At 49.7% G+C, this 12,542-nt stretch overlaps 1 protein-coding gene across 1 annotated transcript; it reads left to right on the top strand.

The window, feature by feature from the left end:
• The first annotated feature begins 5,288 nt into the window (after positions 1-5,288).
• Positions 5,289-12,232, top strand: CD93 (CD93 molecule). Its single transcript, XM_055305057.1, has 2 exons — positions 5,289-7,678; positions 7,911-12,232. The coding sequence occupies exons 1-2, from the start codon at positions 5,751-5,753 to the stop codon at positions 7,933-7,935; spliced, it is 1,953 nt and encodes a 650-aa protein (XP_055161032.1). The 5' UTR covers positions 5,289-5,750; the 3' UTR covers positions 7,936-12,232.
• Positions 12,233-12,542: the final 310 nt, after the last annotated feature.

Genomic DNA, 12,542 nt, shown 5'->3' with positions numbered 1-12,542 from the left:
TCCATCCCCTTCCAAGAGAACTGCAGCTGAAAGTGAGTGGCCAGCCAGCTTCCCCTGGTGCCTGTCCCTCTCTTCTGGGGACTGTCTTCTCATCCTCTTCTCTCTGGTGCAAAATCAGGAAGTTCCGAAACCCATGTCCCCATTTTTTTAAAAAAAATGTAGATTTTATCAAACCTCTCTGAATATTGATAGTTAAAAAACAGGAATCAGCTGAGAGGAGAGGAGAGAGATTCCTCTGGCAGATCTTTGAGTATAAGCCGCTTTAGACGTTCCAGAACAATCATAAACCTAATAGCATGGTATAAGCCCTGAGCCAAGACCTCAAACTGTCTACTTTTATTCTGGAGTTTCAATGAGTTCTGGGCTTTATTTTTAAATTGTCTAAAAATTTACTTCATACAAAAGAGCGAATATTGTTAAAACTCCATACTACCCAAAGAAATCTATTCATTCAATGCAATCCTTATCAAAACAATACCAGCATTTTTCACAGAGCTAGAACAAACAATTCTAAAATTCAAACAGAATCAGAAAAGACTCTGAATAACCAAAGTAATGTTGAAAAAGCAAAGCAAAGAAGGAAGCATCACAATGCTTGACTTCAAGCTGTACTACAGAGCTGTGATCATCAAGACAGTGTGGTCCTGGCACGACAACAGACACACAGATCAATAGAACAGAATAGAGAACACAGAAATGTACCCTCAACCCTATGGTCAACTAATCCTTGACAAAGCAGGGAAGACTATCCACTAGAAAAAAGACAGCCTATTCAATAAATGATGTTGGGAAAATTGAACAGCCAAGTGCAGAAGAAGGAAGCTGGACTTTCTTACACCATACACAAAAACAAATTCAAAATGGACAGAAGATCTAAATGAGAGACAAGAATCTATCAAAATCCTAGAGGAGAACACAGGCAGCAGCCCCATTGACCTCGGAAACAGCAACTTCTTAGTAGATGCATCACCAGAGGCAAGGGAAACAAAAGCAAAAATGGACTATTGGGGCTTCATCAAGATAAGAAGCTTCTACACAGCAAAGGAAACAGTTGACAAAACTAAAAGGCTGTATAGAGTAGAAGAAGATATTTGTAAATGACACATCAGATAAAGGGTGAACATCCAAAATCTCTAAAGAATTTAACAAACTCAACACCCAAAAACCAAAAATCCAGTCAAGAAATGGGCAGAAGATATGAATAGACACTTTTCCAAAGAAGACATACAAATGGCCAACAGACACATGAAAAAGATGCTCTGTGTCCCTCATCATCAGGGAAATACAAATCAAAACCACAGTGAGATACCACCTTACCTTATACTGGTCAGAATGGCTTAAATGAACAAGTCAGGAAACAACAAATGTTGGAGAGGATGCAGAGAAAGGAAAACCCTCTTGCACTGCTGGTGGGAATGCAAACTGGTGCAGCCACTCTGGAAAACAGTGTGGAGGATCCTCAAAAAGTTAAAAATAGACCTGCCCTGCGACCCAGCAATTACACTACTGGGGATTTATCCAGAGTATAAAAAAATGCTGATTCCAGGGGGCACATGCAGTCCAATGTTTATACTGGCACTTTGAACAATAGCCAGATTATGGAAAGAGCCCAAATGTCCATTAACTGATGAATGGATAAAGATGTGGGGTGTGTGTGTGTGTGTGCGCGCGTGTGTGTGTAATGGAATACTACTCAGCCATCAAAAAGAATGAAATCTTGCCATTTGCAATGACATGGATAGAGCTAGAGTGTATTATGCTAAGTGAATAAGTCAGTCAGAGAAAGACAAATACTATATTATTTCACTCATATGTGGAATTTAAGAAACAAAACAGATGAACATAGGGGAAGGAAAGGAAAAATAAAACAAGATAAAAACAGGAAGCAAACCATAAGAGACTCTTTTTTTTTTTAAGATTTTATTTATTTATTTATTCATGAGAGACACACAGAGAGGCAGAGGCACAAGTAGAGGGAGAAGCAGGCTCCCTGCAGGGAGCCCGATGTGGGACTCGATCCCAGGACCCCGGGATCACACCCTGAGCCAAAGGCAGATGATCAACCACTGAGCCACCCAAGTTTTAAGTGAAACATAGACTGATTCCATGGAGGAATTCAGTATGTGAAGTTCAGAATTTTCTCCCAAGTCAGCATTCAAACAATCCCCAATACTTTGTGAGCTCAGCTAAATCCCGCCTGGTAAAAGCAAGCTCTCCTTCCACTGAGCTCACAGGCATTGTTTCCCCCCCTCCCAGCCTCCAAATGCTCCTGCCACCTCTTTATGGGCCAGAAGGGACAGCAGGACACCTGGAACTAGAGACCTCAGGCCATCAGGTGCCAGGAGAGTTAACTCAGCCAAGCTCAGCAGGAGGTGACTGAATGATCAAGGATCAAAATGCAAGTCAGAAGTTGTGAGGTACAAGGGCAGGGGAGATAATCAACAGAGAAAACTGCACCATATTTAATAGTCATTGGGTCAGTATGAGGCCACCTGCACAAGTGTGGTTTAGACAGATGGTTCAGTTCCTTGGGTGCCACACAGTGAGGGCAGCAGTGGACCTTGTCCCCGCTCTCTCAGTGGTCTGCTTTCTCTCCAGTTTCAAAAGAGAGAAGGATACGCAATTACATGGGTTCACTGTTGTTGACACTAGATTAAGAGAGGCATCCAGAGGCCCTGTTCCCATGTCCTTATTTACAGATGAGGGGGAGCAAGAGCAAGGCTTAGATGGCCAAGTTACTGGAGATAATGAAGTGGAATTCACAAATTTAAGAGCAGGGAGCTTCTTACACTGTACATGGTCTTTCTCACAGTCAGAACTTTACAATACTCCTGGGTTAATGAATGAATAAACAGCACATGTCCTTCCTTCGTTTTCTTCTTTATGATGTCAACACTTGGCTAAGTGAAGAGAAGTTGATTTGGAAGTTCCCATGTGAAAGACGAAGAACTGCCAGCAAAAGAATCCCCTGACAGGGTCAGACTGGTTAATAAGCTTAAGTCATTCATTCCACCCGAGTCCTTAAGCACCCACCAACCCACCAAGCAGTGCGCTGAGTGGATCCTGCAAGATCACAGCAGTTAACTGAGGCTACACAGCCAGGAGTCTACATCAGGGGGAAGATCTTCTGCTATGAGTATATGCCTGGCTGCCTTGCAGACCAAGACAGCGTCATCAGACTGATTTTATAAAATGTCAAGAAGCTGCCTGCCTTCTTCTAAAGTAAATAAAACTTTAGAAACGCAGCTTCTCCCAGGCAGAGGTCAACACTGACTCTCCTACCAAGGCTAAGTATATACCTAGCTAGCTGGCCTGCAGTCAGGGGCTCCAGGCTTGCCAGGTCCCCTTGTACCTGGCTACTGCCTCAGCTTCCCAAGGAGGTGAATTCAGAGTCCTAAGGAGGCAGAAAGATCCTCAGCCCCAAGAGGAAGCCTCCCTCCAATTGTTCTCTGGCCTGGGCCCCCATTTCTCCACCTTCAGTGGACACTGTCTTCCAGGATCCCTAAGCCCTGGTAGTATAAGCAGACAGCCATGAAGTCCTTCTGGATTCCTCTCATGTCCTCCAGCTCCTACTCCATCCAATGTCAAGAACAGCCTGTTCTGGACCATTATCATTTCCTAAATCTGCTGTCCCTAGTCCAGGGGAACCAGGCCAGCCAAGTGACTGTCATCTGTGCCTGTAAACCTGCAGTTGCCTGCTGAGTGGTTGCCCTGTACCACTGGGGCCATCAGCCTGCTCTCTAGTCTTCTAAATGCAGGTCTTAACATGTGGGCCCCTAGAGATTTCCCATGGATTTCAGAACAAAACCCCAAGTCTTCATTGTTTGGGCTCACTGAGCTCCTCCTTCTGGTGGGTCCTCCCTCCCATTTTTCAGGCTCCAGTCTCACGGCCCACCCTTCACACCCTTGTAAATATCACAATCCTCATACCACAGGGCCTTTGTCCATGCTGTTCCCTCATGGAAATCATTCTCCCTCTTGACTATTCCTCCTTTAGACTCTAGCTTCATTGCCATTATCCATCCAAGGAGCCAATCCTAAAGCCCACATCCCAACTAGGTCAGTACCTCTGCTGATGCTCTCAACTTCTCCCTGTGGTAGCCATCATAGCTACAACTGTCCAACATGTTCAAATTCAACCACTCAGACTTCAAGGGTCACGAAGGCAGGAGTTCCTGCCTTTAATTCCAGTGCCTAATCCAGTGCATGGTAGGGACTTAAATAACATTGCCTGGCTGGTTGGTTGACTGGCTGGCTGACTAGCTTGATGGATGGATGGATAGATAGGTGAGCAGGTGGATAGATGGGTGGGTAAATGGATAGATGAGTGGATGGCTGGCTGGCTGGCTAGCTGGCTGGAAATATGAGTGGGTGGATAGACGGCACTAAAGAGCACAGGAGGATCCTATGGGTTCTGAGAGATGATTCCTGGAGTGTCTCAAATATCTTATTAAAATAAGAAGAACAAAAGGGATACCTCTGAAGGGTCTCCAACTAGAGTCTGAGACACCTCATGCCTTGGAGAGGCTCAAAGCCAGGGAGTTTGTAACCCCCATGACACTCTAACTCAAATCTCTTTGGATGGCATCAGTAGCAGACACTGATGCCATGCTCATAGCCCCTTGGCAGCCCCCTGCCATTCTCCACCTGAGTGTTCCCTCTGTTCAACTAGGTTCTCACTGTCAGCCCAGAGAAGTGCCCCAACCAAAGCCAGCCCGGGTGAGTAACACATCTGCGAATGCAGGAAAAGCGCCGTCTGCTTCAAGTGCTTTTGATGAGCTGCTGAGCGGAAGGGGCCTCCCGGTTGCAGCGGAGATTCTCAGAACTCTGGTCCTTCCTGGAAACCCTGAGCCAGGGAGGCAGGAATGCAAGTCCAGGGCCATGAGGCCAGAAACATTTTCCTCTTTTCTTTCTGATGCTTTTTGTGACCCTTCCACCTCACAATACAATATTTGCACTGTGAAACCCTGAAATCTACCAAACTTCATCCCTTTTGGCTTAACATTCTTTAGGAGCTTGGCATTGTGTTAGATGTTCAGTCATTCCCACGGGCAGTCCCTATTTAAAAACTGCCCATCTATTTAAAGTTCACGATGGGGGGATAAAAGAAAAAAGACTTCCAAAACCAAAGGGAACATGAGATAGGCAGAAGAAAAATCCAGTTTGCTTCTAAAAAAGGCTGAAAATTATAACCATCCGTGGCCTCAAGTCTGAGATTTTTTTTTTTTTCCTCTTCTGGTTGTTTGCAAACCAAAGTGGAATTTTACTGTGGGTTACTAAGTGAGCTTTTTCAAGTTCCTAGTCAAGTTCCGAAAGCCTCCAGTCACTCGGTAGCATGCCATTTCAGTTGCTCCTGCAGAGGGGAAAGACAAGGGAGCCGAATAAAGCAGCGGGTGTCTCTGGCCTGGAGCCCCCTGCCTCCACCCCCGCCCCCCAAGCTGCTGTTATTTCCCCAGCCATTAGCCAGGGACCCTGCGCAGCCGCCTCACCTCCCCTATGAACAACAAAAGCGTGATGAAGGCCACAGGAGTCAGCGCAGGAAGCCCCGGTATCCGGTAAGAAATAAGAAGTACAGCAGTACAGGATGCGCCTTGGATCAGGGGGATGTGAAAAGCCCTCAGTCTTCTCAGTCTTCGTGGCCCATAGCAGAGCTGCGGGGGCTGAGACCTCAGTGCTCCTCGGAGCTCAGCTGCGCCTGCTGCTGTCGGGGCAGGGCCACTGGCCTCCTGCCCAGGGGAACACGGGAGGTGATGGCCACCTCTGCTGCGCTACTGCTGGTGCTGCTGCTCCTGGGCCAGCTGGGGCCGGCGGCGGGTGCTCGCAGGGCGGCCGTGGTGTGCGCGGGGAGTGCCTGCTACACGGCCCACGCGGGCAAGCTGAGCGCAGCCGAGGCCCAGCTTCACTGCAGCAGGAACGGGGGCAACCTGGCCACGGTGAGGACTGAGGCGGAGGCCTGGCACGTCCAGCGGGCCCTGGCCCAACTCCTGCAGTCAGAGGCCGGCCTGGAAGCAAGGAACCGCAAGTTCTGGATCGGGCTCCAGCGCGAGAAGGGCAAGTGCCTGGACCCCAGACTGCCGCTGAAGGGCTTCAGCTGGGTGGGCGGCGGCGAGGACACGCTCTTCACCAACTGGCACAAGGAGGTCAGGAACTCGTGCACCTCCCGGCGCTGTGTGTCCCTGCAGCTGCCCCTGTCTCCGCAGCCCCAGGCCGGCAGCCTCCCCAAGTGGTCCGAGGGCCCTTGCGGGAGCCCCAGCATCCCCGTAAGCAACATCGAGGGCTTCGTGTGCAAGTTCAGTTTCAAGGGCATGTGCCAGCCTCTGGCTCTGGGGGGCCCGGGCCGGATCAACTACACTACGCCGTTCCAGGCCACCAGCTCCTCCCTGGAGGTCGTGCCCTTCGCCTCCGTGGCTACCGTGGCTTGCGGGGACGGCGACCAGGGTCAGGAGCAGCACTTCCTGTGCAGGGAGAAGGCCCCCGGTGTGTTCGACTGGGGCAGCTCCGGGCCGCTGTGCGTCAGCCCTGGGTCGGGCTGCAGCTTCAATCATGGGGGCTGCCAGCAGGTTTGCCTCGAGGGAGGCGACGGCTCCTTCCGCTGCGGCTGCGGGCCGGGGTTCAGGCTGCTGGACGACTTGGTGACCTGCGAGTCCCGGAACCCTTGCAGCTCCGGCCCGTGCTCGGGGATGGCCACCTGCGTGCCCGAACCCCACTGGGAGAGCTTTGCGTGTCGCTGCCCCCAGGGCTACCAGCTGGACGCGAGCCAGCGGGACTGCGTGGACGTGGACGAGTGCCAGGCCTCCCCCTGCCCCCAGGAGTGTGTCAACGTCCCCGGGGGCTTCCGCTGCGAGTGCTGGGTGGGCTACGAGCTGGGCGGCCCCGGAGAGGGGGCCTGCCGGGACGTGGACGAGTGCGCGCCGGGCCGCTCGCCGTGCGCCCAGGACTGCACCAACACGGCCGGCTCCTTCCACTGCTCCTGCGCGGAGGGCTACGTCCCGGCCGGGGAAGACGGCGCCCAGTGCCAGGACTTGGACGAGTGCGCAGACCCCGGGCGCGGCCTTTGCGACAGCTTGTGCCTCAACACGGAGGGCTCCTTCCGCTGCGGCTGCCTGCCGGGCTGGGAGCTGGGTCCCGACGGGGTCTCGTGCGCGCCGGGCCCCACGGCCCCGGCCCCCGTGGCTAGCCCTGGGCCCCCCCCGGGGCGGGGTGCGGGAGGCAGGGCAGGGGAAGTTGTGGTTTCTGCCCCCGTGGCCAGCCCCACCGGGGCCCCTGAGGGCGCCTCCGCGGAGGCAGTGGCCACCGAAGGACCCTCCCTCGCCCCCAACTACCCCGTCACCCTGGCCGCACTGGACGTGCAGGCGCCCAGTGGGCCCCCTGGCGCCCGGATGGAGCCAAGCACCCGTCACCCCAGGGCCACCACTGGCCGCGGGGAGAATACTGACGAGGATTTCACGGCCAGACACGGCGATGAGGGCACGGACGGACAGAAGCTGCTGCTGTTCTACATCCTGGGCACTGTGGTGGCCATCCTCCTCTTACTGGCTCTGGCGCTAGGGCTGCTGGTCTACCGAAAGCGGCGAGCAAAGAAGCACGAGGAGAAGGAGAAAAAGCCCCAGAACACGGCCGACAGCTACTCCTGGGCTCCTGAGCGAGCTGAGGGCAGGGCCTTGGAGAATCAGTACAGGTAAAGGAGGCCCCAGGTCCCCCAGGCGGGGCGGGCGGGCGGGCGGGGGCGGGGGCAGCGCAGGCGCGCAAAGAGCGCCACACGGAGCAGGCCACGTCCAGGCTGGCAGCCAGACACGCCCACTAAGGGCGCTGGGCCTGCCTGGGGCAAGGAGCGTGGGGGTCTCTCCCAGGGCAAAGACGCGCATGGCGGGTCCAGAAGCTCCCAATGCTGTCCTGGTTGTTTTCCATAGTCCAACGCCAGGAACAGACTGCTGACTCGGAGGCTGGAGGGGAGAGGTCCCCAGAGACACAGACTGTTGGCCATCACCAATCTTTACGCATTGCATCGGAAGGGGGGTGGGATCCACGTCCTTCCAAAAGACTGGACCGGAATCTTAGCAAGCAGTTGTAAACATTCTTAAAAGCCTGACCACTTGGAATATACAGGTATTTTCTACGTGTGTGTGTGTGGTATTCCTGAAGTGGAAGCAATGGGATGGGATGCGATGTCATTTCAGGAATTTTGTGGATATTAACAATTCTCACTCACTTTCCCTTTTCAAATTCCAACGTGACTGGTTTCATTTTTCCCACTGATTGTGGATCAGGGGCTTACACGTCAGGTGCTAAGGGGTCTCCTTTTGAACGACTTCTCTGCTCACTGGAATCATCTAAGAAGAAAAGGTGGTCTGCTAATGCTAATTAAGATTGAAATTATTTGTTCCTCTTAGTAGAACAGAGACTAAATCAATTGTTTAATTATATAAGAAGCTTTTTTGTTGTTGTTAAGGACTGGAAACATTTCTTTCTGTTTGCATTCATGCATTTTCCCATCATAAGCCCTGCTGAACTTGATATACTTGGAATCCTGCAGAATGACCAGAGTATACTGAACTGCTTAGGTAGTAAGAATGCTGAAAGTTTAGAAATCGCATTTCCTAGTTCTTAATGTCTCTAATTGTCTTGGGTTTATTTGCAAGTGAAACCTGGAAAGTGTGGGAGAGGTATGAAGTGAGTTGAGAGTGATTTTGAAAGTAAGTACTCCAAAGAGCTTGAGGAGAAGCCTTGGGTTTGTTTCACAAATATTTGAATCAATCCACCTAAATGCACTTGCATTAACACATACTTACTATTGATGAGATGAATGCACACAAAGAAAAAAAAGCTGGAGACACCTTATCTCTGAGCCAGTGCAGCCCTGAGACACCTCCTATGCCACCTGCCTTCCCTGCGTGCCACTATTTAAATGCTCTGATCATAGGTGGACGAAGCCCTGAGAAATCTCTCATTCTGATTTTTAAGGCTGTGTGAGGGGGACGAGATGCTGAGTTTTGAAAGCTGGCATCATAAGGTATTTTAACATAGCTTGCAGCTGGTGTTGCTTCCTGAGAACATGATCCTGACTCGTGGCTGTAGCTTTCAAGTCAGGGAACGAGAAGGCTGGACTTTGTCACCGTTTGGCTTGAAAAATGTCACATCTTTCTCTAATTCTTAAAAAAGCAGGGGAGGTGGGAGGGGGTAAGAGAATAGCTCAAATCTTTTGCAACCACAAAAACCATTCAAAGCAATTTTAATTTATTTTTAAAAGCTCACTTGCGAAACTTTCCCCTCCCTATGTAGTGGTGGAGAGTACTTTCTCCCCACATAGCTTTGCCTGGGTCACTGGGAAACAGTGCAGGGATTCACCAATGGTCGGAGCTGTTACAAACTGCCTGCCTGGCACTCCGGTCTCCGGTCATCTGCAGGCTTGTTGCTGTCATCGTGCAGAACAGAACAGGAATGTATTTCCTTCTAGGGATTCCAAAGTCTGCCTCTCAGAACCAAGGTGCCCTATTGTTTCTGGTTTTGCCTTAGAAACACATCCGTCCTAGAGGCGGGCACCTGGGGCAGGAAGAGTGGCCAGGGGCCCAGCCCTCAGTAAATACCCTTCAGCTAATTTTGAAATGCAGATGCTATATTTTAGGATTTGCTTCTGTTTGTTTTGTTTCGTTTTGTTTTCCCAAGAAAATTGGTAACTGAAGGAGTGGGCATAGGGAAAGGTGAAGGTTGTGGAGGACTTAGCAAGGTATCTGGAACTTTTGCTTTTTAAGGACATCCAGTATTATTTGGATTTCCGTTGATATATTGAAGTTTAACACCCAGGGAGACAAAGGCTGTGTCCACTGGCCACGGGACCAGTGGCCGTCAATTGTGTGGAAACGAACCCGGCCACGGTTCAGATGATCTTAAAGAGTTGGCTAGATACATTGCTGATAGTAGCTGTACTTACACGAAATAAATGCAGATTCAAAAGCTTTACCTCCAGGCTTTTACCATTCTATCTTATCATTAGAGGAAGGAGACATTCCTATTCTAGGCTTTGCCTAGAATCTGCCCCTTCCTGAACTAATGAGCCCTACTTTTTCTCCCAGCCACTCTGACCAGTGACCAAGATCCTGGAATTGGATGACCCCAGGCAGTGAACCTGATGAAAACCACTGGCCTCAAACAAATATTCTTGTCCCATTTGATACCACTGTCTTGATATCTCTGTCATTCTCTGAGGATGTGAATCCTTGTCTGGGGAGATAGGCACCCACTGGCCGTGGCAAGCTGTCCTTTTATCCAGATGTTCCCCAGGCGGCTCTGCCGTGACACAGTGAGAAGTGGGGGGGATGGAATATGGTAGAGGTAGGCTCTGGCACGCACAGACTCCTCCCTGCGTCCCTGGGCTGGGCAGGGGCAGACCAGGTGCTGTTCTATCCCCTGGCTTCCAGGCAGCAGAACAGCAGGGACAATGGACAAAGGGAGGCATCTCCGACTTGGCAACAAGTGCAAAGTCAACAGAGATTTTTGTCCAAATAGAATTTCCCATAGTTCAATAATGCTCTTGGAAAAACTATATTCAGAACAAACCCATCCTCTCCTCTCTCTCCATCTCCCAACGCAGATAATTTAAGGGGAGGATGCCTCCTACAATACACAGCCCACTATGCTCCTTTCTGAATTTCGGGGATGATCACTGATCTTTTTTCCTGTTCATTTGCATACATGATGCAGGACAGGCCCCACCCTGGAATCTGAGGAGTGTAAAAGTGCAAAGGTGAAGCACTTATTTGAAAATGCCTTGGAAGTGGTGGACCTGGTGGGGTCTTTTGTAGGGTACACCCGCCACTGCTCAGCATTGTGGGCTTGAGGCAAAAGCGGCCTCGCCCATGTCCCTTTGGTTCACCTACCTGCCTGATTATCACAGTCGTGACATCTGGTGCCACATATCCGCATGGTATTTTACCAGCAGCATAAAGTGGGTGACTCAAGTGGGTTTTGTCTTAAGGACAGGAGAGATTCAAGCTAACATCCTCCCCATGATTAGGCAAAAAGGTAGAATAAAAAGTTAAGTGTGTATGTGGGTGTTTGTGTACACAGTACAGGAGGAACTAAGTTGGAAGTGCATCTTTCTCCCTGAAACACACACATGTGTGGTGCAATTTTAATATCCCAATCAGGAGCCCCTGTTTGAGCAATCCTGATGGGACCTGGAGTTTTGTCACTGAACGACCTCCAGAGAATATGGTTGTGATCATTAGCTAATTTTATTTCAACTCTCCTTACCACAAATATTTTTGTGAAAATTAAGAGAACAGAGATGAGATTTGACCCCAAAAAAGTACTACATTCAAAATAGTGCAGTTTTTTAAAGCAAATATAGGACAGCCTTTTCCTATTATTTTTCTCCTTAGTTTCTCCATTGTCTGAATCAGGAAAACAGGAAAGCATGGCTTTCTAGCAGCCACAAAATGGTGTAATGTCCTCTCCATATTTCCATCACCTTAAACAATAGATTTAACTAAGGAATCTGAGATATGATCCCTGAAAACATCTGTCCCTGTCTGGCTGTAAAACCTACTGCTTATGTCTCTGTACTTTGTGGCATTTGTCAACCAAAAAAAAAAAAAAAAAAAAGAAGAAGAAGAGGAAGATGATCAAAATTCTCCACGTATTCTGTGTTCAAATACCATATTCTGCTTCAGATTCCTGAAACTAATACTTGCTGAAGTGCTTAAAAAAAAAAAAAAAGAATCATGTTTTGACTTGTTCTTGGCGATCATGCCTGTCTATTTTAGGAAGAAACTGTGGAATTTCTTTCTCACATTGTTCCTCTCATCTGAAGGGGGCAAGCGTTTCCTTTCTGCAGATTTTGCCTGCTATTCTGGGCTGGGTTCTTTTTGCGTATTTGGCTGAAGCCTGCATTAGGTCATTCACCAGGCCTGGTTCTGTGATACTTGATGGAATTGTAAATGTCCGTCATCACTGCACAATTGCTAGATGAGAATGTAAGTCTCTTCAAATCTGTGCATTTGGAATGTGTTCCACTAATTCGGCCATTGTGGGATTTCTCTCCAGGGCTTCTTTCTGTCGCAGGCTCGACTCTTTGTCAGGGCTGGGAGGACAGGCTTGGCCGCTGCGTCGGCCTCAGAACTCTGAGAAACTGAGGGGCATCTCAGGTCTGCCTCCACAAGTAGCCTGCTTGTTGTCCTTTGTGTTTTATGTCACATGCCTAACCTAATAAACTCTGAAATGCTTTTGTTGCCAACTTGTTTTAATACATTTTGTAACAACTCAAAATACATGGCAGAACCTGAATCCACGGTCATTAAACGGAGCCATTTCCCTTCTCAAAGAGTCACTTAACCAAAGTACCCTGCCTGCCCCAGTTCTGCATCGTTACCTACCTGGAGTGACACTGACTCCAGGGTACCTCAACTGGGGCTGGGCTTTGTCCAAGGGGACAGGGACATTCAGCGGGACTGGGCTACAGTGCACCCTCTGTCCTGGCTGCTGGATCCATCCAGCCAGGGCAGACTCCATGCTTCCAGACTTTGTCTTCTGATCCAAGTCTACTC

The sequence above is a fragment of the Nyctereutes procyonoides genome, unplaced genomic scaffold (assembly GCF_905146905.1).
Source record: "Nyctereutes procyonoides isolate TBG_1078 unplaced genomic scaffold, NYPRO_anot_genome, whole genome shotgun sequence".
NCBI classification, from domain to species: Eukaryota; Metazoa; Chordata; class Mammalia; order Carnivora; family Canidae; genus Nyctereutes; species Nyctereutes procyonoides.
This window is presented reverse-complemented; position numbering and strand designations above follow the sequence as displayed.